This window comes from Lolium perenne, chromosome 6 (genome assembly GCF_019359855.2).
Source record: "Lolium perenne isolate Kyuss_39 chromosome 6, Kyuss_2.0, whole genome shotgun sequence".
NCBI classification, from domain to species: domain Eukaryota; kingdom Viridiplantae; phylum Streptophyta; class Magnoliopsida; order Poales; family Poaceae; genus Lolium; species Lolium perenne.
This window is the reverse complement of record NC_067249.2, coordinates 11,010,072-11,035,950: the sequence shown is the minus strand read 5'-3', so window position 1 is coordinate 11,035,950 and position 25,879 is coordinate 11,010,072. Positions and strand designations below refer to the sequence as shown.

Here is a 25,879-nt window from a genome sequence, read left to right as displayed (position 1 = left end):
GCTGTCTGTTTTTCCAATTCTCTTGCACCTCGTGCGAGCCTATATTGATATGCTTGTAATTCTTCTGGCGTGGTTGTGGTTGCCATTGGTTCTGAGCCATCCATAGCTCTTGCGGCTCTATCCCATGCTGCTTGCGGAAGTCGTACTCTGTCTCGCGGCTGTGGCCCGATATATTTATTGCCTAGGCCTCGTCGCAAATCAGAGGGATCGACGTATGGATTTCCCAAATCGTCGAAAGCCTCAGATGTTTCCTCCTGATTATGACTTGGCTCTCCGATGACATAAATCTGGTGATACTTTGTATTCAGATCTATGTTGGGTTTGGTGACACCATCATGAAGATTGGCGAAGACCTTGCCCACTGTAGTAGATTTGTCGATGAAGTCGTAGCTGTCGACACTGCTTGAGCCATCGCTTATATAGGAGTCCGCGGATAACTCAAATGACATGTCGCTGAAGATCTTGGCAAGTTTTTCTCTTGCCCTGGTGCTGATGAAGCGTGACGTCGAAGTTTCTTCTTCTCCTGACTCAGTTGACGATGTATAGCTTGAAAAATCGGAATCGACCGCCGACGATCCCGACGAAATAGGAATTTCGACACGATACGATCCCTCTTTCTCGACGCGAAAGTGAAATCTTCCGAACGTCATCTCCATAGGCTCCTCCAGATACGCATATGCATCCAAACGGGAGGGCGGGTGAGGAACAAAATCAACAAGACCAGTTGCGATCTGTTTACCTCGATCCATTGCGTTGCTTGCGGTTGATGAAGTCGACGATCTTGAACGTGCCATCGAAATCGTATCCTTGACGCCTCTAGTTCCCACAGACGGCGCCAATTGACAAGGTATTAACTTATCAATGCCTACGGGTTGTAGACTAGGGTTTAGTTGGAAGTAGAGGGCAAGTAGATCTCGAAGGTTTCAGCCGAAAAGTACTCGACTATTACGAAAACTAGGGTTTGAGAGACAATGATTCGATGCTTTCTTTGTCCCTCGACTCCCCCTTATATAGGAGGCGGAGCCGAGGGATTCGTGTTGTACAAGTTACAGAGTCCGGGACGGTTTCTAACTTATCCCGCAAGATTACAAATAATGCTTCCTATTACAACTCTAGCTTTCCTTAATAATATCTTGGGCTTCCGAATCTTCTTATTCTTCGGGTAGTGGGCCTTCAGTAAACCCCGGGTACTATCTTCGGCAGGCCCATTTGGGATGCCTATGTCACTGCCTAAGGAGATGGATGACCAATCTGTAGATCACACTAACATCCATATTGAATAAAAATATATATCTTGATGTGCCTTCTAGCTAGCCATGTAGACACATTTATATAGGTCTCGATTCTCCACACATTGTAGAGATGATCATGAACGGAGCAAAGTTTTGCATCGGTAGATAACCTGCACGACAGACGGCTCCTTATAGACGAGCATGATCTAACGGCTCACAACGTCTGACGTCTCCGAATTTTCCATCGTATTGTGGCTTATCCAGAGATGTCGATGGCTGGGCTTATATAGACCATCTCGCTTTTTTCGAAAGATGCTTTATTAATAAGTCTTATTATTAAAAACATTATCGTTTGTACATAGCTAAACACACCAAATATTCCATCCTAATAAGAATTCTTGACCTTCGTGGAGTCCCAGCACTGCCCTGTGGGGTCACAGTGGTCCTCCCGCCGCCAGGTGAAGGCGCGCTCCCTCCTCTTCCCCCGTAGTGGAGTCATCCCTGGAGGTGTCGAACTCGCTAGATCTCCGTCGTGGCGCCATCAATTATGCTTGGTGCATAGCGTGGAGGTCTTCGAGGATATGTCCGACGAACTGCTCGAGGGCATACATGATATACCGAGTAATTGGAGCTCCACAAGAAGACCACCCTTGAAGACCCCAAGCCTCGTAAAAAAGAAACCACCAGATAAACCATGTTAGTGTCAAAAAGAAACTACTAGATAAACCATGTGCAAGCCACTGTCGGGGTTTGTGAAACTTTTTTGTTGATTGGCCTCCATGCTAGAGATGAATGAGCAGGGTTGGTATAGCACTACATGATGAGTTTGGGCAAGTCATCTTCACTGCTTGTCAATACCTGAAACATCGTAGCGGTCCCCTAGGGCCCTAGAGGCTGAAGTTCGAGCGTGTGTTGAAGGATTGGACATATGCCCTTCTCTGAAGCCATCTTCTAATCATCATTGAGACAGACTGCTTTCAACTTATGGGTGCAGTGAAGGAATAAGCTGGAGAAATCATCTCTGGTGCATTTAATTTTTGAACTTAGAACTTTATCTAGTCATAAGAAAGTTTATGAATTGGGTGTGACTATACTTCGTTCTCAGTCAGATGATGTCATCGAATATTAGTTGCAACTCATGTTGCAATTCATAACTACCACAAATCACGATGCAAATTAAATAGTGCAAGAATTAACTGTGCACGAAGTTAGTTATCAGCTAGCTAGCTGAAAACTAGCAAATCCTTTATGAATTTGTAAAAGTGGAGCAAGCTTAGATTAGGGTTAGCCACAACCTCGCTAATCTGGCCACAGTTGATTGTAGTACGGTCACATAGTTAAGGTTTGGGGCATGATGTTGTAAATCGGATCCTTGAGCATTATCGCCTTGTGACCCTTGTTGAGTAATGAAGCTCCTTTTTACCTGAAAAAAAAAATGTGCCGACACACTGAACTGTTAGTCAAGCTGGAATGGCCTGTTTGTTGGTGGCACCATGGACAATGGATCGTGGTCGCATCTCACAAAATATAAGAATGTTTGTGCTTGATCGATTTCAGGTTTCTAACAAACATCGGTACCGACAATTCTGTACAGTGAGTGCGAGTAAAGAAAAATGGTAGAGGGCTAATTCGTCAACAGCACGGCAAAGGACAAAACTGGACAAAATTATCAGGCTGCTGGCAGCTAATCTTGATGGCTAGAACGGACGGTACTCGAGGAGAACAATCAATTACGCGCACGCGGCGGACAGGGAGCACAAATAAACAGCTCGATATGACGATGTATCACAGTGACTGCCTAATGACGCAGAGCCGTTGCGTGCTTTTTCCCCTGCGAGGGTACTGAAATATTATTTTAGCAAAAAAATGGGTTACATTCGGTTCAAATTCAAACTGAAATTATGAATTTTGTTTAACTTTGATGGAACAGGAATGACAAACATATGAAATACTCCCTTCGTTCTAATTGAATTGACGCCCGGACATGCAAGCATGCTTTACGAGCTAACTTATAGCGCGCGTCAATTGAAGAAGAACAAAGCTATAATTTTGAAAAAAATCTAAATTTTGGTGGGCCTTGGAATTTTCCCCATTTTTTTCCGACGGTGCCCCCTTTCTCCTCAACACCGTCTTATTGCCCGCACTTTTCTTATTGGTTCATCGTCCTTCATGTTGCTAGACAACTTGTTCAAACATTTTGTTGTTGCGATCTCTCCTGTAAACTAGCCTTGTTATAGCATCTCCAGTCGCATCCCCCAGACATCCGGCAAAAATGCCGGATTGGTCGTTTGGGGGACGTCCGGACCAAATTTGCGTTTGGAGGAGGTTCCTTTCATAGCCACGTCCCCCAAACGTGACCTTTAAACAAAAAGCAAGTGTAAAAGTCGTGTCCGGTGTCCCTGGTAGAGCCTCTATACACAGGGGCACCGAACAATATTTGGGACACGTTCGGACCGAAGCGGCCTTTGGGGAACGCGACTGGGACGCTTTTTTGGCCAGCGTCCCCCAAATCCCTTTGGGGACGCGACTGGAGATGCTCTTAGGGTTGTCTAACCGATGTTTACCATTGGAGCTACCGTGGTCGTCTTAGCGGTCGCTATTGAGGCAAGCCACCCCCTCTCACACCTCTCCTTACTCTACTCTCCCCCGCACATCCAACTTAGGCTTTGTTTATTTCTAGTGTATTTACGAGGATTGAAAGAGATTTTTGCGAATCTCCAAAAGTTCTTAATAGTGAGTTTACTTCTCCGAGTTTAGATGAGATAATTCTAAAACATCACTGCAAATCCTCAATTTTTTTTGCTAGATTAAAAACTCTCCGTGATACTATCATTTTTTAGTAATAGTATTTGAAAGAACGAGAGTGGATCGGGTGAACACCAAATCCCCTCACATCCTTTAATTCGTTGGAGTGAAAAATACCATAGAAGCGTGTGATCGAGGCGCCGAAAGAATGTTATGTTCACTCTCATGGACACATCAAGCTTTTTGTATATATCATGTGACGAGCAATATTGGCTAGAATAGTTTTCGAATATATAATTTTGGATGAAATTAGCAGGCTATAAAACACACACACACACAACGTGGCAAGTGGCAACCTTGAGCTAGCTCGCATGAGCACCTGACGATCATCAGAACCATCTACCGTTGCTTAAGAAAGGATCCAACGGCGAGGAGCCGCCATCATCACGCCAGGCAGGCAAGCATCCCGCTGCCATCGTCACGTTCACCAAGCACGAGCACGACGCGGCCTCTTCAAGTCTTCGTCTTCCCTTCCGAAGCAAGATCCCACCCGCAAATGGTAGCTCGCGGCCTCTAGCTCTCTACTCCCCGCCACCTCCACCCACCTACCACCTCTCGCGCGCCATGCCGGGGCTCGCGGCCGCCGACGCCGCCTCGCCGCCGCCCGCCGCGGCGCCGGCCCCGCGCCGGCTCTCCTCCCGCTCCCGCGCCGCGCGCCGCCGTCCCCTCCCCTCCTCCGCGTCCCGCAAGCCCTCCCGCAAGTCGCTCGGCCCGGACACCACGGACGAGGCGGCGCTGGACAACCCGGATCTCGGCCCGTTCCTGCTCAAGCAGGCGCGGGACGCCATGGTGTCCGGCGAGGGCGGCGGCGCCGCGCGCGCGCTCGAGTTCGCCGAGCGGGCGGCGCGCGCGCTCGAGCGCCGCGGCGACGGCGCCGAGCTCGAGCTCGCCATGAGCCTCCACGTCGCCGCCGCCATCCACTGCGGCCTCGGCCGCCACGCCGACGCCGTCCCCGTCCTCGAGCGCGCCGTCGCCGTCGTCACCCCGCCGGCCCCCGCGCCCGCCGCGGAGGGGGAGGCGGAGGCCGTGCCGCAGGCTGAGGAGGAGGAGGAGGTGCGCAAGGGCGAGGAGTGGGCGCTCGCCGCCTTCTCCGGCTGGATGCAGCTCGGCGACACCCACGCCATGCTCGGCCGCATGGACGAGTCCATCGCCTGCTACGGCAAGGGCTTCCAGATCCAGATGGCCGCGCTCGGCGACCGCGACCCCCGCGTCGCAGAGACCTGCAGGTGCCTACCTTCGCCGTTTCTCGATCCAGATCTCACTCACCGACATTCCTTCCAACCTCACCGTCAAAAGCAGATTTTTTTTTCCTTTTCTTTCGCTGCTTTTATCTTTTCACGATGCTGCGGATCTCGGCAGAAACAAATGCCACTAATAAGATCACACAAGCAAAAAAACTACAGTGAAGAAGAAGAACTGATCAAATGTGCTGCCTTTGTACAGGTACTTGGCGGAAGCGCACGTGCAGGCGCTGCAGTTCGACGAGGCGGAGAAGCTGTGCCGGAAAGCGCTGGAGATCCACCGGGAGCACAGCGCGCCCGCCTCTCTAGAGGAGGCCTCCGACCGCCGCCTGATGGCGCTCATCCTCGACGCCAAGGGCGACTACGACGGCGCGCTCGAGCACCTCGTGCTGGCCTCCATGACCATGGTGGCCAACGGGCGCGACGTCGAGGTGGCCACCATCGACGTCGCAATCGGCAACACCTACCTGGCCCTGGCCCGCTTCGACGAGTCCGTCTTCTCCTACCAGAAGGCGCTGACGGTGCTCAAGTCCGCCCGCGGCGACGACCACCCGTCGGTGGCGTCCGTCTTCGTGCGCCTCGCGGACCTCTACCACCGCACGGGCAAGCTCCGCGAGTCCAAGTCCTACTGCGAGAACGCGCTCCGTGTCTACGCCAAGCCCGCGCCGGGTGCTGCCCCTGACGAGGTCGGTGGAGGCCTGATGGAGATCGCGGCCATCTACGAGGCGCTTGGGGAGCTTGATGAGGCCCTCAAGCTGCTTCAGAGGGCGCTGAAGCTGCTCGAGGACTCGCCGGGGCAGTGGAGCACCGTCGCCGGGATTGAAGCGCAGATGGGCGTGCTGTACTACATGATAGGGAGGTATGCCGATTCGAGGAACTCGTTCGAGAGCGCTGTCTCCAAATTGAGGGCCAGCGGGGAGAGGAAGTCGGCGTTTTTCGGTGTCCTGCTCAACCAGATGGGGCTAGCTTGCGTGCAGCTGTTCAAGATCGATGAGGCCGCGCAGCTCTTTGAAGAAGCCAGGGCAGTTCTAGAGCAGGAGTGTGGCGCCTCTCATCCAGACACTCTTGGTGTGTACAGCAACCTTGCTGCCATCTATGATGCTATGGGAAGGTATGTGTTAAGAACAAACACTAATTTCTTTTGTGATTAGTATCAGATCATATATCCCTGCAGAACAGTTATGTGGTGAATTTCAAATATTGATGGTGTGCATAATGCATTTAGGATATCTAGATGGTTACCATATGCTCTGTTTGTTGGGGCATCTGGCTCTCCTTGTTTCTGTAGAAGTAAATAGTATGCTACTCATGATTCTACTGTGCTGTCTGAAGGGATGTACACGTGGGGTTCCATTTCTTAGTTATGATGCTTTGTTAAATGTTCAACAGCCTGTTTGGTGGGGCTGGTTACTTAGTTTTAATAGCAAACAACCAAGAGATTGCTTGATGAATTGTTGGTTGATCATTCCTGCCATGTGAAGGCATCTTCTATTTTGGTGGTCCATCATCTAGTTGCCCACATGTTGCTGCATGCCAACAAGTTGTGTATACCAAATGATCTTAATCTATGATAAGTACCCTGAGACAATTTGTTGTTCTCGGGATACTAACATGCCTGTTCCTGCTGAGTCTAATCATAAAAATATATCATCTGCAACTTTTTGCTTTGTTAATCATATTAAATTGTATGTTTCTGTTGCTTGATTTTTTTCCATGCGAAGTAACATGCCATTAGGGACTACAACATAATAGCCACTGTTTTCCTCCTCTAAAGATGAGTAGATGGCCAAAAAACGAACAACTGATCATAAACAAACAACTATCCAACCAACAGCTAGATGCCTACCGTTTACCAACCGGTGCCAGAAAAATATCAGGCAGAGCAAAACAAGATCAACCACCTGCCCAACTTCAATCACTTGATTGTTAGCTGACACATGATTGCCTTTGTCATGATCTTATCAGGGTGGAGGACGCGATCGAGATCCTGGAGCATGTGCTGAAGGTGCGTGAGGAGAAGCTTGGCACGGCGAACCCGGACGTGGAGGACGAGAAGCGGCGGCTGGCAGAGCTGCTGAAGGAGGCGGGGCGGTCCCGGAACCGGAAGCAGAAGTCGCTGGACAATCTGTTCGGAAACAGCACACAACGCGGGGCCAAGAAGGACTCCTCCGGGGGGCGGCGGTGGTCCAACTTCGGGTTCAGGAGCTGAGGAGAAACACCATTGCGTCAAGTGCCTCACCTGGTGCTGGTGCTGATGGCCTCTGTAACATAAGGAGAGAAAGGGGGGGGAAAAAAGGAGAGCCCACGTGTAAGTAAAGAAAATGTGTTGTTGGTAGAGTAGGAAGACCGAGATGATTTGTGTTTGTTCGCCGTTTGTTTGGTATGTGCTGCAGCTGTGCATTATTTGTCACCGGACGTATTTTCCCTGGAAGTTCTTTTGTTTGTGTTTGTTTTCACAGTTAGTTTAACTGTATCTTCTCTTGTTGTATCTGGATAAGTAATATACAGTGTTGTTTGGTTGTGCTGGTGACTGGTTGATGAGAATGGGATAATCTACCCGTGTGTTTTGCATTGCTTTGCTACTTGGAGTACATACTTATCTATCACACGGTACCCCTGGGATGGTTTCTGGAGTTCAAAACCTGTGATGGTCTCTCTGCATCTCTTGCTTACCCTCTGCACGTCTGCAAGGTCTTCTCGTTCCATGATGTATCTGATGGGTGCCATGATCTCTTAGCATTCATGTCCTACTGTTCCATTTCTTCTATGGAGTACCTATAATTGTTTCCACTATCGAAAACAAATTTGCTTTGCTACTTGGAGAGTACACGCGTACCTATCACTCATAACCTTGTCAACACTTGTTTTGATCTGTTTGAATTCTTCTCTTATATGAAAATTGTTTCAAACTCACAAACAGGTATCTAGAACTGTGTGTACTACATTTTTTTAAATTATATGAACAGTTTTTGAACCCATGAACAATCATTTTGAATTATATATACATTTTATATAAATTTATAAAAATATATTTTGATGTATAAATTTGGAGATTTTATATAGAAAAAAATGTTCATGTTAATGGGCCCCTCCAGATGCGCCCCATGTTGAAAAGGTTTTAGGCCTCAAAGCGACCCAAGCTCTTCCTCTCCTCTCGCCTCCGCCGGCGATTCCTCCGATTCCGGAAGCTCCAGTCCGCCGGCGCCGCGAGGATGCCGCCCATGCGGGGGCGGTGGAGGGGGCGCAAGCACCTGGCAGCCGCCGCCGCAGCCATAGAGGTAACTGAGGGCCGTACTCATTAGGTTTCGCGTCTACTTCCAGCTCCCCCCACACTACGGAGCCGCGAGCCGCTCCGCTACCGCCACGGGGACGAACGGATCTTCTGCCTCCGGTGCTCCGGCCGAGTTTGGGGGCTCCGGGTCGACTCGTGTGCTGCCCATTTCGCTATTTTGGGGCGGGGGGAGCTTTGGGGTGTTTCGATTGTGCCCTTCCCGTTGTGGGGTTTGCCCTCTAGGGTTTACTGGTCTATGTTTCTTAATCTATTCTCGGTAGCATGCTATTGGAACGGTCCAATGGACGAGACTTCCCAAAAAAATGCATGCTTTTTCTGAAAGAGCTTGCGCTGAGATTTCTGAAATGCTTAATGGTGGTTGGCTGTGGGTTGCAGGAGAACGATGTGAAAATGGGAAAGCAAGAGATGCCACAGGCTCATGCCGAGGTCATTAACTCATCTTGCATTACACTTTGTGGATTTGTTTATAAAAGAAAATTCTTTAACAAACTTAACTTGTGTTGCAGTGGGGAGGCATGCGGTGTGGACGTGGATGCGGACGGGGGAGGCACCCCACGACTGCAGCTGCCACCGAGGTAACCAAGGAACTAATTAATTAAATCTGCGCCCTAGTCCCTACAGCCGCAAGTTGCCTCCCACTTCGCTACCATCATGGGAATGAAGGAAGTCTCTATAGTCCATGCTGATCCATGAATTCTTGTACTAGTAGAAAATAATAATCCTTATCATTTTTTTCACTCGCGTGCTGGATTTCTTGATTCCAGGAGAATGGCGCAGAAGAGAGAACTCAAAAACCAAGACACACAAGAAAACGTAGGAGGGATCCTGTTGATGACCCCTCTTCTCTTGAGCCTCGGACCACAAGACTTAGGCCGAGGCGGACTGCTCTGGTGGTAGCTGATACACCTAATAAGGTGGAAAAGGTGGAGCATTTACTTTTCTTGGTGATACTCCAATCTCTTCAGTTATATGGATTCATGAGTGATGGATGACTTGCTAGGACTGTCTGCTTATGTGGTTTGTGCTATATCCCTAAGAAAATGTTAAATTGTCTATGCATTCTTCCTACATTGGACACATGCATATTCCAATTTTTATCCGCTTCCTATGTATCTAAATAAGAATCACGATGGGCAGTATGTAAAGTGTCTGAGCAATGATTCAAGCTACGAAAGAAATTATATGTGAAATATATAAGCACATACATTTCTGACTGCCTGCTCATTTTGTATCATCTACCATTCCCATTATGTACATACATGATATGTGTTCATGGCTCGAATTTGCAGGATAGAAAAAAGAAAGAATCAACTTCACAAATGTGTCATCAATGCCAGAGGCATGACTACGGAAGAGTTGTGCAGTGTCTAGGCTGCAAAGATAGGGACTGTCTGAGGAGATACTGCACGGCGTGCATGACTCGCTGGTTGGTGTCCTTTAAAAGCATTCATATTAGTCACCTGGTTTTGTTGTAATGGCCTGCCTGTTTTGGTAGAGTTATTGTTGGAAATAATCTTGTAATTGCTTAGTAGTTAAGCTAGCAGCACTAGTTCAGTTTGGGTTTTGCTTGTAGCAGCAAAACGCCATCTAGACATTAGCTGTACTTGGTCGGCCACTGTAGCAGGTCGGTCACTGTAGCAGGTCGGTTACTGTACTAGGTCGGTCACTGTAGCACCGACCTGAAAACCTCTATATAAGAGGCACCCTATATGGAAGCAATAAAAAAAGAAGAAAATGTAGCAGTATTGAGCTGCACCAAACTACTTGTGTCCACTTTCAATTTGAGTTGAGAGTGTGTGTGTCCAAGTGCAAAGAGTGAGTAGCAGCAGCTCTTAATAGTAGCTTTCATTTGGTATCAGTGCCATGGCGTTAGTTCCGCACGGTGCCGGTGTCGGGGGGAGCTCGGTGACGCTGACCTGCCCGGTGCTCACGCCGACGAACTACACCGTCTGGGCTATCAAGGTGGAGGCGATCCTTGATGCCCAGGGCGTGTGGGAGGCGGTGTCTCCGGCAGATGGCGTGGCGGTGGACGCGGCGAAGAACAAGATGGCGAGGGCACAACTTCTTGGCGCGCTGTCAGAGGACATCCTCATGTCGGTGTCGACGAAGAAGACGGCGAAGGAGGTGTGGGATAGCCTCAAGACAAGGTTCATAGGCGTCGATCGTGTCAAGGCTGCTCGTCTCTCGACTCTCCGAGGGGAGTTCGACCGGCTGTACATGGCGGAGGAGGAGCAGCTGGATGACTACGCCGGAAAGATCAGCGGCATGGCGGCAAGGTACGCGAGCCTCGGCTCGACACTCAGCGACGCCGACATGGTGAAGAAGCTGCTCGACACCGTTCCCGACCGGCTGTACAACGCGGTGGCCGGGATCGAGCAGTTCGTGGACCCGGAGGAGATGGCGTTCGAGGAGGCGCTGGGCAGGCTCAAGACGTTCGAGGAACGCTCACGGCGTCGCGCGCAAGCCAAGGGCGTCGGCGAACAGAGTGACGGCCAGCTTCTGCTCACGGCCGCTCAGTGGGAGGTACGACGACGTCAGCGCGGCCGTGGCCACAACCACAACGACAGCGGGAGCAGCGTGGACTCAGGCGCGAGGGGACGGCGTGGCAAGTGCTGGAACTGTGGCGTTCGCGGCCACTTTTCCCGTGACTGCCCCGAGCCCAGGAAGAAGAAGGCGTTTCTCGCCAACATCGACTGCGAGCCGGCGTTGTACTAGGTTGTGACTTGGGGGGGAAATAAGCCACTTCGTGCGGTGTCGACGACCAGCGTGTTCGTGCGCGTCTAGGTGGTACGTGGCCGTGGCGGGAGTGCCTAGCTTGTCGTGCGTCAGAGAGCGTTGGTGATCTGTTGAAGGCCTGCGGCGTTGTGCGCGTTGGAGCGTGTTGTGCGTGCGGCCGGTATGTGCGGATCAAGCAGCCAAGTGCGCGTCTCAAGATGAAGTGGCAGGAAGGTGCAGGCACCAAGATTAGGGGGTGATTGTTGGAAATAATCTTGTAGTTGCTTAGTAGTTAAGCTAGCAGCACTAGTTCAGTTTGGGTTTTGCTTGTAGCAGCAAAACGCCATCTAGACATTAGCTGTACTTGGTCGGCCACTGTAGCAGGTCGGTCACTGTAGCAGGTCGGTTACTGTACTAGGTCGGTCACTGTAGCACCGACCTGAAAACCTCTATATAAGAGGCACCCTATATGGAAGCAATAAAAAAAGAAGAAAATGTAGCAGTATTGAGCTGCACCAAACTACTTGTGTCCACTTTCAATTTGAGTTGAGAGTGTGTGTGTCCAAGTGCAAAGAGTGAGTAGCAGCAGCTCTTAATAGTAGCTTTCAGTTATATCACTTATATTTGTTCAGTCTCTTTTTACAGTACTTATCGTTCAGTTGCCATGCAGCCCATAATGTTAATTTACAATAAAAAGATGTGTTGGTTAATATAATGGCATGGTGGCATGATCTAAACAGGTATCCCCATTTAACAGAAGACGACTTTGTGAATAGTTGTCCATCTTGTCGCAATAACTGCAACTGCAAGACTTGTCTGCGGAAAAATATAATACATAAGGTATGCCTTGTGTTTCGGGCTTCATATCATGGCTGTATTTTGTTTGATACTCCCATGCCTTCGTGACTTGCATAATCCCTGAAGCAACATGAAGTGGCAAATAACACTCATTGATGCTTTGGATTTGTGTTTCCACTGTAGTGTGGTGTATACAAAAAGCTCCCTATTTTAGAGTGAGAAGGCTGGTAGGAAAAAAAAATAGTCACTGAGAATATGGATACAAAACTAAATTTCTTGTTTGTTCCACTTATTTGTTCCACAGGTTGACAAGTGGAGATTATCGGACAAAGATGCAATTAAATATTCACATCGGATTGCACACTATTTGCTCCCATGGCTGAAAGACTTGCACCATGAGCAGGTGAAAGAGAAATATGTTGAGGCAGCAATTAAAGGTAGTATTACTGTTAGGCCTGTTGAAATGCCACTTTTTGAATGTCCAGCTTAAGAACATGATTGTTAATTATTCGTGGCTGCCCTGCCCATTACTTCGGCGTTTCAGGCATTGTCTTTCTCCAGTACAACCCATTGATCAGTACTCTTTTTCTGTCGATGTGACCTCGATACTCAAAAAATATACCAGTACCATATACATGGGGCAAAATCAAAACATTTCTGTGTTTATCAGTTGTCCAAAATATGAATTTTGACTGCATGGATTCCAGAATGGCCTTGTCATCTATTTAGGAATAAATTCAGTCACTACTCCATTGACTCTGCTGTTCTTAATGTTGCTTTCATAACAGGCATTGATGCATGCGAGGTGAAGATTCCTGTAGCAAACTATAAAGAAAATAAGCGGGTATACTGGTTAGTCTTGCTTCAGTTTGGTAATGTGTAAATTACTTATTCCTTTCGAGTGTCTAATTCTTAGTTTTTTTGGGACAGTAACAACTGCAGAACATCTATAGTCGACTTCCAGAGAAGCTGCAATAAATGTTCCTATGTTCTCTGCCTCAGCTGCTCCCGGGAGCTCCGTGGACTTAGTCCTGGTGCTGCTTCTGCAAATGGCATGGTCCTTCCACAACCTGGGGTAGAAGGCAAGGATGATTTGCAACAGGGAAGTAATCATGATAACATTGCAAGTCAAAAGCCTTCTGATGGACAGAATGACTTGTTGATGGATAGTGCAGTTCCTATCGAGGATAGGGCTCCTAGTTTGAGACAATGGAAGGTAAATAGCAATGGAAGCATACCTTGCCCGCCAAATGCATTTGGTGGTTGCGGAGATGCTGTTCTTGAACTTAAGTCATTGTTGGAGGAGAATGCTGTTTCTGACTTACTGGAGAAGGCCAATGTAGTTGTCAAAAATGAAGGAATGCTGGAAGTTGGAGGCTCAAAATGTTCCTGCTTTACTGACTCTGGTGAGATGAGCAATGGAACATAACAGAAACTGGCTTGTAGAGAGAACTCGAGAGACAACTACATATATTGCCCGAATGTTAGAGATGTTCAAAATGGATCTTTAGATCATTTCCATGAGCACTGGTTGAAGGGTCAGCCTGTTATTGTTCATGACGTGCTTGAGTTGACTTCTGGATTAAGCTGGGAACCAATGGTTATGTGGCGGGCTTTACGAGAACAGAAAGAAAATAATACAACAGATGAGCGCCTCGCTGTTAACCTTCTCGAGTGCCTCACGTGGTCTGAGGTAACTGGCATCATCTTGATGGTTATTGTTTATGAATAGCATGGGAGTTCAATGGTTCCCTATTCTGTATTTTATTTCCAATGCATATAGCATTTATATAATTTTGAATATAGCCTTTATATCATTTTTATTTCATTGAAATATTCTTAACACACCAATTGCTTTTGTTGAACCGAAATGCAGGTTGAAATAAACATGCACTCCTTTTTTAATGGGTATTCCCGTGGAGTTGTTGGTCCAGAGGGTTTGCCCATGTTACTAAAGCTTGAAGATTGGCCACAACACAGCTCACTTGAGGAGCGATTGCCACGACATGCTGCTGAGTTCATGTCTGCTTTGCCATTTCGTGAATATACTGATTATAAATCTGGTCCTCTTAATTTGGCTGTGAAGCTTCCAAGAGAAGTCACAAAGCCAGACCTTGGTCCAAAAATTTGCATCGCGTATGGTGTTACCCAGGAATTGGGAATTGGTGATTCTGTCACCAAGCTTCATTGTGGCATGTCTGATGCGGTAAATATGGATTAATATACCTACTCCAGTTCATTTTGAATCAGAATAACGTATATTGTATCATTCGCATGTTCTTTCCAAAAAGAGGTGATGAGGAATTAAGGTAGAAGTGAGGCTCAAACCTCGGTGTGTGGGTTTGCAACCTTGTGCGCCCACCACGACATGATAGGGGATGTTGTTGCTGTACTGCTTGTAGGTTTGAGTTTACGTACTCTTGTTGCTTTCAGTCGAATCTGCATGCTTTTGTTTTACTTTAATGCTAGCCATAGTATCACACTGTTGGACTTTCGGTTGTTAACCATTGATCGGAGCAATCACTTATTTAGAAACTGTGTAAACGTTAATCTAGATTGTAAAGATCTATTTCCCGCATACTCCATCCAGCTGCAACATTGAGTTCCTCTGTTTTGGCGTCCCCGTTGGGCAATGTTCTGATTTAGTTGCTCAGATTTTCGAATAATATCTCGTTTCCTACTGTGTGAACAGGTCAGTATCCTCACGCATACTGACGTAATAAAGCTCAAATCACAAAGGATTACAGCGATTGAGAAGAAGAAAAGGATTTTGACCATAAAGGAAGACAGCAGAAATCTTCAAGCTTCACAAACAGATACTGATTGTTTTTATGAGAAGGATAAGGTGGGTGATGGTTCCAACAGTGAAGATAAAAATGAATCTCCAGATAATACAGAAGGAACCTCTGAACCTACTGGGGGTCAAAAACGCCGAAGGCAACGTGGCTGTCATTCTTCTAATGCATCAAAGAAAAAGAGAAAAAAAAACAGAGAAGATAAGGTGCATGGAATTTCCATATTTCTCGAGACAGAAGATGGTCTCTCATTTGTAGAGGGTGACCAGCCAGAGGGTGGTGCATTGTGGGACATATTTCGGCGCGAAGATGTCAGCAAACTATGTGAGTATCTAAGGAAGCATTCAGAGGAGTTTAGGCATTACAATTATAAACCAGTGAAGCAGGTGATTAGCTCTTGTTAACTATTTGACCCTAGAATGCCACATGGCATCTTATTCACATGTCGCATAATTGTTGATCTTGGCAGGTTATTCATCCTATACACGATCAGTGCTTTTACCTAACAAATGAGCACAAGAGAAAGCTTAAGGAAGAATATGGTCAGTTGAGAATAATGGTGTCTTTTGGAAGATTAATTTTCCCTCAGTGGTTTAATTCCTTTTTTTGTCCACTCCATGCAGGAGTTGAGCCTTGGACATTTGAACAGAAGCTTGGTGATGCAGTCTTTATCCCTGCAGGATGTCCCTACCAAGTCAGAAATTTGAAGGTATGATATGACATTATCTGTGGCATTTCTATTTTTTGTTAACCGTTTCTTTGTTCTTGGACAGTCATGTATAAAGGTCGCACTTAACTTTGTTTCTCCGGAAAATGTACAAGAGTGCATCACGCTGGCAGAAGAAATCCGTCTGCTTCCAAAAGGGCATAGGGCGAATAAAGATAAGCTAGAGGTCTGCCGATCTGTTTATCCATACTCACCTGTTGTATGTATATTACTTTATCTGTTTGTTTATTGCTGGTCCTTATCTTGATTATTTATAAGCATTATTGTGCATACATACTATAGCATTATTTATAAGCATTAGAACTGTTACATGCTCTCTTTTCTGAAATTCTGTATCAATTTGTAAACTTGAATTGCCAGATTAAGAAGATAGTTTTTCATGCAATCGAACAAGCCATTGAGGATATCACCAAAAAGGGTGACAAGGAAAGGTTAGTCACGGCAACTGAGTGCATCGCCTCGGCTTTTTTTCTCGAACACGCATATAAATGATTGTCATTTGTGTTAGAAGACATGACCGCCAAGACGGTGCGAAGTACAAAGCCAAAGCGGAGGGAAGAGGAAGAGGGAGAGGGAGATGGAGAGGGAGAGGGAGAGGGAGGGGGAGAGCGATAGGGAGAGGAAAAGGAAGAAAGAGAGCAACATCGGAAGGACGGTACTGTTTTTCATCACATGTAGGCGTGTAGGACTGGTTTATTTGCGTGTTTACATATTTATCATGTAAAAACTAAAAACTGACTCTAAGTAACTCTTCAGTATTTCTGCATTAATGTTCCTGTGTACCTGACACCTGGGATAACTGTAAAAACTGACTCTAAATGCCTATACATGAGAATATTGCTTCTGCTTGTGGCAGCAACTCCCCGCATCGGCTCGACTTGCTTCTGTTTTTTGATTTTGTTATCATGATTATGCAAATCCTGCATGGGTAATCATTTCAGTTTAGTTATGTTATTTTTTGCAGCTTAAGCTTTCAACTCAGTACGTTTTCATCATGCATAGGCATGTACGAACGGTTTGTTTGCCTGTATATTATTTTTTTGTGATATAAAAAGCAACCTTGGATAACTGCATCAGAGTATCAGAGTTATCTGTGCATCTTTTGCGTACTGCAACATTTGCTACATGATAACTTTTGTGTGTCCTGTTTATTTCGAAATCTGAACATGTAAGTAATGGTGCACTGGTGGTATTTGAACGGTATGCATCTACATTATCCCACAGAACAAAAACTGTGCAGCATGGTGCTGTTAGAATGTATCTTGTGAAATACTTCTAACAGCTACTCTGCTGATCGGTGCTGTTGCCACACAAATTCTTTCTAGATAATTAAAAAGGACGTACCCAGTGCTGAGAGCTCCCGCACTGTGCGGGGTCTGGGGAAGGTGTTAGTGGCAAGCCTTACCCTCACAAAGTGCAATGTGAGGAGACCGCGACTCGTCTTTCTAGATAATTGAGAAGCTTATTTTCAAAATCCACATATTTTGGTTCAGTTAGCCAATCATTGATGGTTAAGTATGTAAGTTCTTCAGTATGATGTGATTTCATCTTAGGTGTTGAAAATAATGAAGATATTATCTTATTGTAGCAGCAGCGATGATGAAGTTGAAGATCAACCTGGTCCAAGTGAACATGCAGAGATGGAAGAGGATAAAAAACAATCAGCTCAAACCATGTCCGAAGCTGAAGATGAACATGCAGAGATGGAGGAGCACCAAGAAAGATCATCCGAGGACATGTCTGATGATGAAGTGGAACCTGCAGAACTGGAGGGGCCCCAAGGAAAGTCAGATCAGGATTTTTCTGAAGTTAAAGGTGGATCTTCAGAAATGGAGGAGCACAAAGAACAATCACCTCAGGAAATGTCTGAAGCTAAAGATGAACCGGCAGAACTGGAGGAGCACCAAGAACAATCAGCTCAGGATATGTGTGAACTTGAAGATGGACCTCTAGAAATGGAGGAACACCAAGAACAACCAGCTGGTGGCATGCCTGAAGCTAAAGATGAACTGGTAGAGATTGAGGGTCACCAAGAGCAACCAAGCGATGAAGTTGATCCAAGTGAATCAGCAGAAATGGAAGAGCGCCAAGAACAACCATCTCAGGACATGTCTGGAGATAAAGGTGAACTTGGAGAAATGGAAGAGCACCAAGACCAATCAGCTGAAGCCATGTTAGAGGTTGAAGATGAACCTACAGAGAGTAAGGAGCACCATGAAAAATCAGCTCAGGAGATTTCTGAAGTTGAAGGTGAACCTGCAGAAACAGAAGAGCACCAAACACAAGCAGCTCAAGTCGCTATCGAAGTTGAAGTTGAACCTGCAGAAATGGTGGAGCCCCAAGAAAAATCATCTCAGGACATGTCTGAAGTAAAAGATGGATCTACACAAATGGAGGAGCGCAAAGAGGAATCAGCTCAGAACATGTCTGAAGCCAGAGATGGACCTGCAGAAATGGAGGGCCAGGAACAATCAGCTGAGGATCCGGGTGAAGTTAAAGATGGACCTGTAGAAATGGAGGTGTGCAGTAAAAAGCCATCAGTACTCAGAAAGAAAAGAGCGGGTGTTCGCAAGGTGAAGGCAGCTCCTGAAACAATAGCCAAAATGGAAGCAGCAGCAAAAGTTGCACGAGCGAGGACTGATGTCTCAAATTCCTCAACAAAGCGAAATGCCTCTGCTGCCTCCATTGCTATGCGTACTGGACGTCTAACCAAGAGAACGAGGGATAACAATGCAGATTCTGAAACAATACTTATATTACCAGTTCCTCTTCAAGTCATTACTGAAGAAGCAGAAATTGCATTTGCATCAGCTGCCAAGAAGAAGAAAGAGGAACTTCTTTCTGAAGCAACTAATGCAACCGAAAACATTGTTGCCGAAGAATCAGAATCTCCACGTGCTAAGGAGCTAGCAATTGTTGAAGAAAAAGAAACAATGATTACATCATTTGAAAAGCCAGAATCTAATGAAACTGCTCATCCAAAGCCTGCAAATGACGAAGCTGAGGAATCAACTCCAGAGGCAAAGGATCAGTTTGTAGCACCAGAAGGTCCTGTTGCTTCACCTCCACAACATGTCCCATCTGAAGAACGTGAATACACTGTTCCACTGACCACAGATGATGATGAAGCAGCTTCAGTCAACTCTCAACTTCTTCTACAAATTCTTGCAAATCAACAGAAAATTTTGAAGAATCAGGCTGATCAAGCTGCTAAAATTGAAGAACATTCTAAATCTATCAGGCAGTTTCGTCGTGTTTTGAACAAACTTGTCATTCCTAACAATCAAGCCACAAGTTCGCAAGTCTCCTCCACCAGCTCCTGATGTTTCACTTGCCAGCTTAACTTCTTTTTGAGATGTTCCGATGCTAAAGGGGGGTGAAGTTATATAGAAGCTTCATGGGCAACTAGGAGGAACTAGAAAGTTAAAAACCCCGAACTTTGAATCTGATTCTTCAAGTGGTTTGTAAACTTTCAAGTGTATGCTGCCTTTTGCTATATTTCTACCGTAACATGTTGTCATCAGATATCTTATGCATGTTTCGTTTCTGGTGCATCACATTCATGTGCATTTACGCTTAAACGCAAATTTCAAATAATGCACATATTTAGGAGGAGCCTCACTATATGGCGTGGAATTCAAAACCAACACTTCAACTTCTATATTTTATGAAATTTATAATTGAGTTGTCGTTGATCAGCCAAAAAGGGGAGACTGAAAGTTCACCCAGCGTCCTCTTTAGGCCTTATTTACTTCTAGTGTATTTTAGAGGATTGGAGGGGATTATCGATTATTCCAGATCGCGGAAAACCCTGGTAGCCTGTTTACTTCTCCTGGTTTGGTGGGGATAATCCTGAGGTATCCCCGCAAATTCCCTCATTTTTTGCCTAAACTAAAAACTCAACCTCACACTAGTGCATTTTGGAAAGAATAGTTAAGAGGATGGTAGACCATTGGGTGAACACTAAATCCTCTCTAATCCCAAAACTCCCTGGAGGTGGAAATGCGAGAGAAGTAAACAAGGCTTTAGTGGGGGTTGGATGAATAATGACAATTGATCAAGGAACTAACCTTTTTTTGAGTATGCATAGGTGAATAGTCCTAAGAGTTAGTTTAACCATAGATCGGGGTCTCCTTTACTTTCAACTAAATAATGGAGCGAGAGAGAAATAAATGATTGACTTGAACTCCCCAAGTAGGAATAAAGATTATATATATGTAGTCCAAGTTAGAAAAGTAGCAATTTGGAAAGGCTCTTCGCAGCACACTTGTGGCTAGTCGGCAAACCAGACTAGTCGCCGGTCTGTCCGACGTACCGGCCGGCGACAACAGATCGCACATAGGTTTGGCAGATCACTAGTCAGGTGCCCCCGAGAGATTGTCTTGGTGCACCGGGTGTACGCGGGGACTTGAGCTGGTATGACAAGTGGCCACCGGTTCATACGCCGGGCAACCACCGGTGCGGTACTGTGTCTGGTTCGGCGGCCATCGGTGTACATGTTGGCGCGCACCGGCCGTTCCGACGGTAAGGCCGATGCCGTCGGTTTGTACGTCAGTTTGCATTGAACTCATCGATACCATCCCCTCTTAATAGTGCGGTGTTTCATAATGACTCGAACATAAATCAAGAGAAACATAAGTAAAAAAACGACACTTGTGTTGTATTGCGAATGGGATGGTGGTCTCCAACCAACATTCAACAACACCTGTGAGCTAAAATCTCTGTAAATACTTATACTATGTAACATTAGTTCACACTTTAGCTCCAGTGTTATCGTTAACCAAAATAACATTTAAGGGTGAAATGCCCTTGCACCAAGTTCGTCCACCAATGCAGGCAGACAAATATTTGACGAAAAGTGTGACAAAATATTTTGTTACCAACCGAAGTAAATATAGAAACTTGCCTAACCTCGGCTTCCGCTCATTCAGTAGTAGTGTGAGGAACCAAAACCACTACCATTTTATGTTGTGTGGTGTGGCACGTTGTGTCAACATCCATCGAGGAGTACGGTTCCTAGCCCGTTTGTTCCACCCAGTAAGGCCTTGTTTACTTGTAGTGTATTTATGAGGATGGGAGGGGATTATTTCGTATCCATAAAAGCCCCACTTGTTCGTTTACTACTTCGATTTTGAACGAAATAATCCGAAGATATCCCCTCCCATCCCCACATTTTTTGCCTGAATCAAAAACTCTTCATCATATTAGTGTATTTTTTGGGAAGGGTGTTTGGACGGATTGGGTGAACACCAAATCCCCTCTCAGAACGGAAACAATCAAGAGCAGTGGCAGCAGTCTGATGCAACCACAATTCCAGCAGCAGCCTCAGATGCAGATGGAATTTGATCACCCAGGTGCTTTTGATTTTTTCTCGGCAACAGTTTGGCTTTGTTCCCGGTCCTATGCCTCCACCATGGGCTTTGAATGGAGCTTACCCACAATTTTCTCAAACCTTGCTTTTGGTATGCAATCGAACCAGTGGCTTTCTTCTCAGCAGCCTGGTTTCCAACAGCAAGTGCAATGGCAACAGCACCAACATCAACAAAACATGGGAGGTGATGTGGCCAGTAAGTCTAAAAATTCGGCTAAAGAGACAAAAAAGTTAGTAGCAGCCCAACAAAATCAATATCCTTCTATTGTCTCTGCAACTGCTGCTCGGATGAGTTATACTAGTTCCATTTGTATGTGTTGTGGGGAGCCAGGACACCACCAAGCCTCTTGTGTGAAAATTCCCATGTGTTTCATTTGTAAGACCACTAATCACCTGGTATGTGACTGTCCTGTGAGGAAGAGGCCTCATCAGATGGCAATGTATGTTGGAATTGTTGCACTAGGCTTAGGGTTTTATCACATTGAGATGCCTGAAGATGTGATCAACCCAGTTGGATCTACCAAGAACTGTGGAATTGTGATCATATAAGGAGGTGAGCTATCTAGAGAAGAATTCTATTCTAAATGTGCCAAGATCTACAAAACCAATTGACCATGGCAGATTAGGGAACTGGGGCAATCAGATGTTTATCTGGTCAAACTCCCTCCTCACCTCAAAGTGGAGGAAATAATTGGCTATCCAAGATTTGGCCTCAAGAAGAAGGGTATTGCGGTGACCCAGCATACCACTGCATGTTGTAGTATACAAGTCGTTGATATGATCTTTGCGAAGGGACTTCTTCACAATTTGCCATATCCCTCAGAGTGGTACCACAGAAACATTGCAGGTCATAACACTCCATACTTTATTACAAACATTGTCTTAACAAGTTGGTATTCTCACAGGTCCTATGAGAACACCCTAAGATACTACTTAAGTACGATTACAACTCATAACAAATATAAAGAGAGCTCAACAACTTATTTAGGTAAGTTCTACGTTGCTCGGCTCTATGATGCTAAGGTATGTCACTACTCCTCCACCTCCGTGTCATCTGGTCCGTAGACTATCCCATAGTCTACGCCTTTCACTCCGCCGGTAAGATCAGGTTCTTCGTAGACCAGCTCGTAACTTCCTTCTGGTGCTCCATCGTTGATGGCCTCCACTTCCGGATCACAGTCTAGCAAGGGTGTCGAAAGAAAGTGAGTACAGGGGTACTCAGCAAGTTCTAAAAGAATAAAAAGGTGTTTGATGCACTAGCTACGACCATTGATCAGGAAATCGCAGGTCAATGCATGTTTTGAAATCATTTCTTCAAAAGGTTGCTTTTATTATGAAAACTATGCCCGTCGCTTCCACAAAGTTGACTAGAACTTCGTGGAGTTCCTTTCCTGCCGTTGTCATAGCTTCCCTTCCCGAACAAGGAGTGACAAACACAATTTGATACACTCTGCAGAGGTGCTGCATTACTTTTCCCACAAGAGATCTCACCCTTTTTGCCATCCGCAGGACTTGCCCCCGTTCACACTTCCTTTGGTGTGAGGCCAGGTATAAAGATCCAAGCCCACACCGCCTTCTCCGCGACTGCAAACCCACCCTTTTGTCCAACCGTACACCTCCAGTAGACTTCCCCCGATAATACGGCTTTACTCATGGTGTACTCCGGACAATACTTCATAGATCGTAGAGCCATCATCACTAATGGATGGGGATTTAAAAGGCTATCCCAACCTACGGCAGTGCCTCCAACACCCCGCTGGCTCTACCAATCCGTTGGCGTGCAGAAGGGAAAAGATACGACTGGCTTCCCCAGAGCCATTATAGATCTCATGGTCAACGCGATTTGTACGACGCTAGAATCACTGGACGGCATTGGTAATTTAATCCTAGGGTGATATAACCCATTGCAATGGAACCTCCACCATATCAACACATACCATGGTTCCATTGCCAGCCACATAGTCATATTCATAGTTGGAAAGTAACATTTCATTTGCGATGCAGGAATCATAAGTATATAGCTTTGCATTAAAGTAGTAGAAAATACTCAAGTTGACATGAGCAAGGGTGAACTTGCCTGTGGACTGCGAGATAGTGCAGTTCAATGCAGTTGATGGAACCTGGACCTCGGTTCTCAGTAAGAAGCATCATTGTCCGGTAAGGACAATGTTATAAAATCCAAATAATGCAATCATGAATGTATTATTTTATGTTGTATCCCTTTACCCCAATGAGTTATTACAATTTAGGGTTGAGTTAAGCTTTATGCCTTTGGCAGTAATTTGCAATTGCTTTAATGTGTATACCACTTTAATTCTCAGAAAGTAAAATGATTCAAAGCAAATCTACTTTATCTTGGTGATTCATTATTTATTCCAAAATAATTTGAAATAATAGAGTTGCCTCTATATTTTTGAAATAAAGAGGAATAAAGTATTTTTCTTTGAAAAATACCTTTTTCAAAATAGAAATGACTTGGAATAATAGAATTTCATTTTGAAATGTTTGAAAATAAGTATTTGAACTTATTTGAGATTTTCCTTGATTTTTAAATACAAGGAAATAATAGTTTGAAATTCCAAGTAATTATTTTAAATTCTTTAAATTCATAATTTTGAATTTGTTTCTTAAATTCTATTTCATATTTTATTCTGGTTAAGATTTATTTTTCATTCACTAATCCAATTTTTAATGGATTTTTAGAGTTGTATTTTATTTACTAAAAATTGGTGAAATTATGGCCTTTTTCTAAATTGTGAAAAGACTAAAATACCCCCTGGCCCCTATTGGGCCAGCCCATTAACCTAAGCCCATGGGACAGCCCACTAAGGCGTGCCCCATAACGGTTCGGTGGCGCCGAAGCGGCCCACCTCGCTCGCTCACTCACTCGCTCGACCTAACCCTAACCTCTCGCGACCCCGTGGCGATGGCGTCGCCGCCATGGCCGCCGCCGCCGTCCGGCTATCTCCGTGCCTCCCCGACCTCGCCACCTACCGATTCGGGACCGCCACGAGACGATCTATCGATCTGTCCGCGTGGTTTCCTCGATTGCTTCCTCTCCTGGCGAATCGCCTCCCCTCTGGATCTCGTGGAGAATCGCCTTGGGCGATTGGGGATCTCCGACGAGCTCTCGTCCTCGCCGACAACGCGTGCGCCTCCGAGACCGACCTGGCGCGGTGTCGCTCGCAGCGCCCGTGCCGTCATCTCCATGCCGTGGTGCCGCCGGTGGTGTTCGTCGCGTAACGCCGGCGACTTCCCGGCTTTGTACCGCTTATGGCCGCGCGCGGCACCGCCTCGCCATGCCATAGCTTCGCCTGTGCGCGGTAAGGTCTTCTGCTCCTCCTCCTTCTCTACACCATGCATGTGCTTCCCCTTTCTGCAAGCTCTGACCAATTTACCATTCAAGGGTACTGGCCAGTGTTGCTTTGCTTATTGTGCATGCCATGTGTTGCTTTCCTATCGCCCTATCATGCTAGGATCTTACTATGCCATGTTGTTCATGCTTATGAGCCGCTTTCGTGCTTATCGGCATGCTATCCATGCTTGTCTAGGTGTATAACTAGGCCTGTGCTGCTGGTGGTGTGCTCAGTAGCCTGTGCATGATCCAATTGATCTCTTGGATCATTAGATATGCTTGGTTATTTGTGGCTTCTTTTGCTAAATGGATGGGTTGCTTCTATTACTGCTACTCAAGCATGCTTATGATCCTGTATGTGTGGCCTGTGGCTCCCCATAGCCTTCTGGATTTAATCCAGAAGCTATGATGCCTTGATACATGCTTGTGTTGCCTCACAGCGTGCTACTGTATAATTACTGCATGGATTTGTTATAAATTCAGGCTTGGTTGGATTAATTAGGAATGAATTGATATGCTGATTCTTATATTATTACTTGTTCAATAGTTTTGGTAGCCAGATAGGCATTACTGAAGCATCTGCTTCAGTAATCCTTCTGTGCAAGTCATGCTATTACCAAGTTTTAATTTCAGTCAGTTATACTTGATGAACCATGTTTGGTTATGATTCAGTGCTTCAGCTGTTGCCTAAATTAATTCCAAACTCATTTTGGAATATGAATCTCTGACTGAACCTGTGTGGTGATGATTTCAAATTGCCTGTGTGGCCTTGCTTGCATACTGAGATGATTTGTGACCTCAGTAGTTTTCTACTGCATCTGGTTGCATTCTATTTGGCTATTTGGTTGGCTTTGTGAAAATAAAACAAACTCCACAGTTGGGAATCACTAAGGTGAATGCCATGTGGATGCTTTTGAGGAAAAATGGGTTGAATCTGATGGTTACTTGCTTAGGATATTCTGTGTAGTCTTGGTTAGCTGCTAATCCTTGCAATAAATCTACTGGTGCTATCTGTGCATGAGATCTTGCTAGTGTGTGCATTTGTGCATGATTTCTAGCTTCTGTGCACAAGATCTGTATCTGGATGTTTTCTATCTTAGTGGCTTCTAGACTGACAGTAATCCTTGGTGAAACCAAGTGATGACTAACCTTTTGAGCATCTGCTCAACCCATGACCATGTCATGCATGATTTATGGATTAGATCCATTGGATCTTTTCCAGGAACTAGGTATACCTTGTTCCAGCTCCTAGAAAGAAATGTTTTGTTGATGCAGACTTGTGGTTTGTATCACAACCCTTCACCTCCAGGTCTTAGGTGATCTTCTCAGGTCACCATGATTTCTGGTGGAGGAGTGGTTGTGTGTGTTGGTTCTGTCCTTGTGCAAGAACTGGATGAACTATGCTGTGTTAACTTCACCTTACCTTATCCCGTGAATCCCATCTGGTCGACTGGTTACTACTGCTAGGGTTTATGCCCCTTTTATATGAGCTCTACTTTTGTTCCTGCCATGACACACAAGCATGGCTTGCTTTGTGACTAAGCTGAT

At 45.8% G+C, this 25,879-nt stretch overlaps 1 protein-coding gene and 1 pseudogene across 1 annotated transcript; both read left to right on the top strand.

The window, feature by feature from the left end:
- Positions 1 to 4,428: 4,428 nt before the first annotated feature.
- LOC127308897 (protein KINESIN LIGHT CHAIN-RELATED 1) lies at positions 4,429 to 7,799 on the top strand. Its single transcript, XM_051339804.2, has 3 exons — positions 4,429 to 5,263; positions 5,481 to 6,389; positions 7,244 to 7,799. The coding sequence occupies exons 1-3, from the start codon at positions 4,602 to 4,604 to the stop codon at positions 7,485 to 7,487; spliced, it is 1,815 nt and encodes a 604-aa protein (XP_051195764.2). The 5' UTR covers positions 4,429 to 4,601; the 3' UTR covers positions 7,488 to 7,799.
- Positions 7,800 to 8,379: 580 nt separating this feature from the next.
- Positions 8,380 to 19,147, top strand: LOC127308899 (uncharacterized; annotated as a pseudogene).
- Positions 19,148 to 25,879: the final 6,732 nt, after the last annotated feature.

Excerpts from the sequence above, each read along its gene's own strand:
- LOC127308897 (XM_051339804.2), top strand. The coding sequence starts at position 4,602 with ATGCCGGGGCTCGCGGCCGCCGACGCCGCCTCGCCGCCGCCCGCCGCG. Across the intron at positions 5,264-5,480 it reads CGCGTCGCAGAGACCTGCAG|GTACTTGGCGGAAGCGCACG; the intron begins GTGCCTACCTTC and ends GCCTTTGTACAG. Across the intron at positions 6,390-7,243 it reads ATCTATGATGCTATGGGAAG|GGTGGAGGACGCGATCGAGA; the intron begins GTATGTGTTAAG and ends TGATCTTATCAG.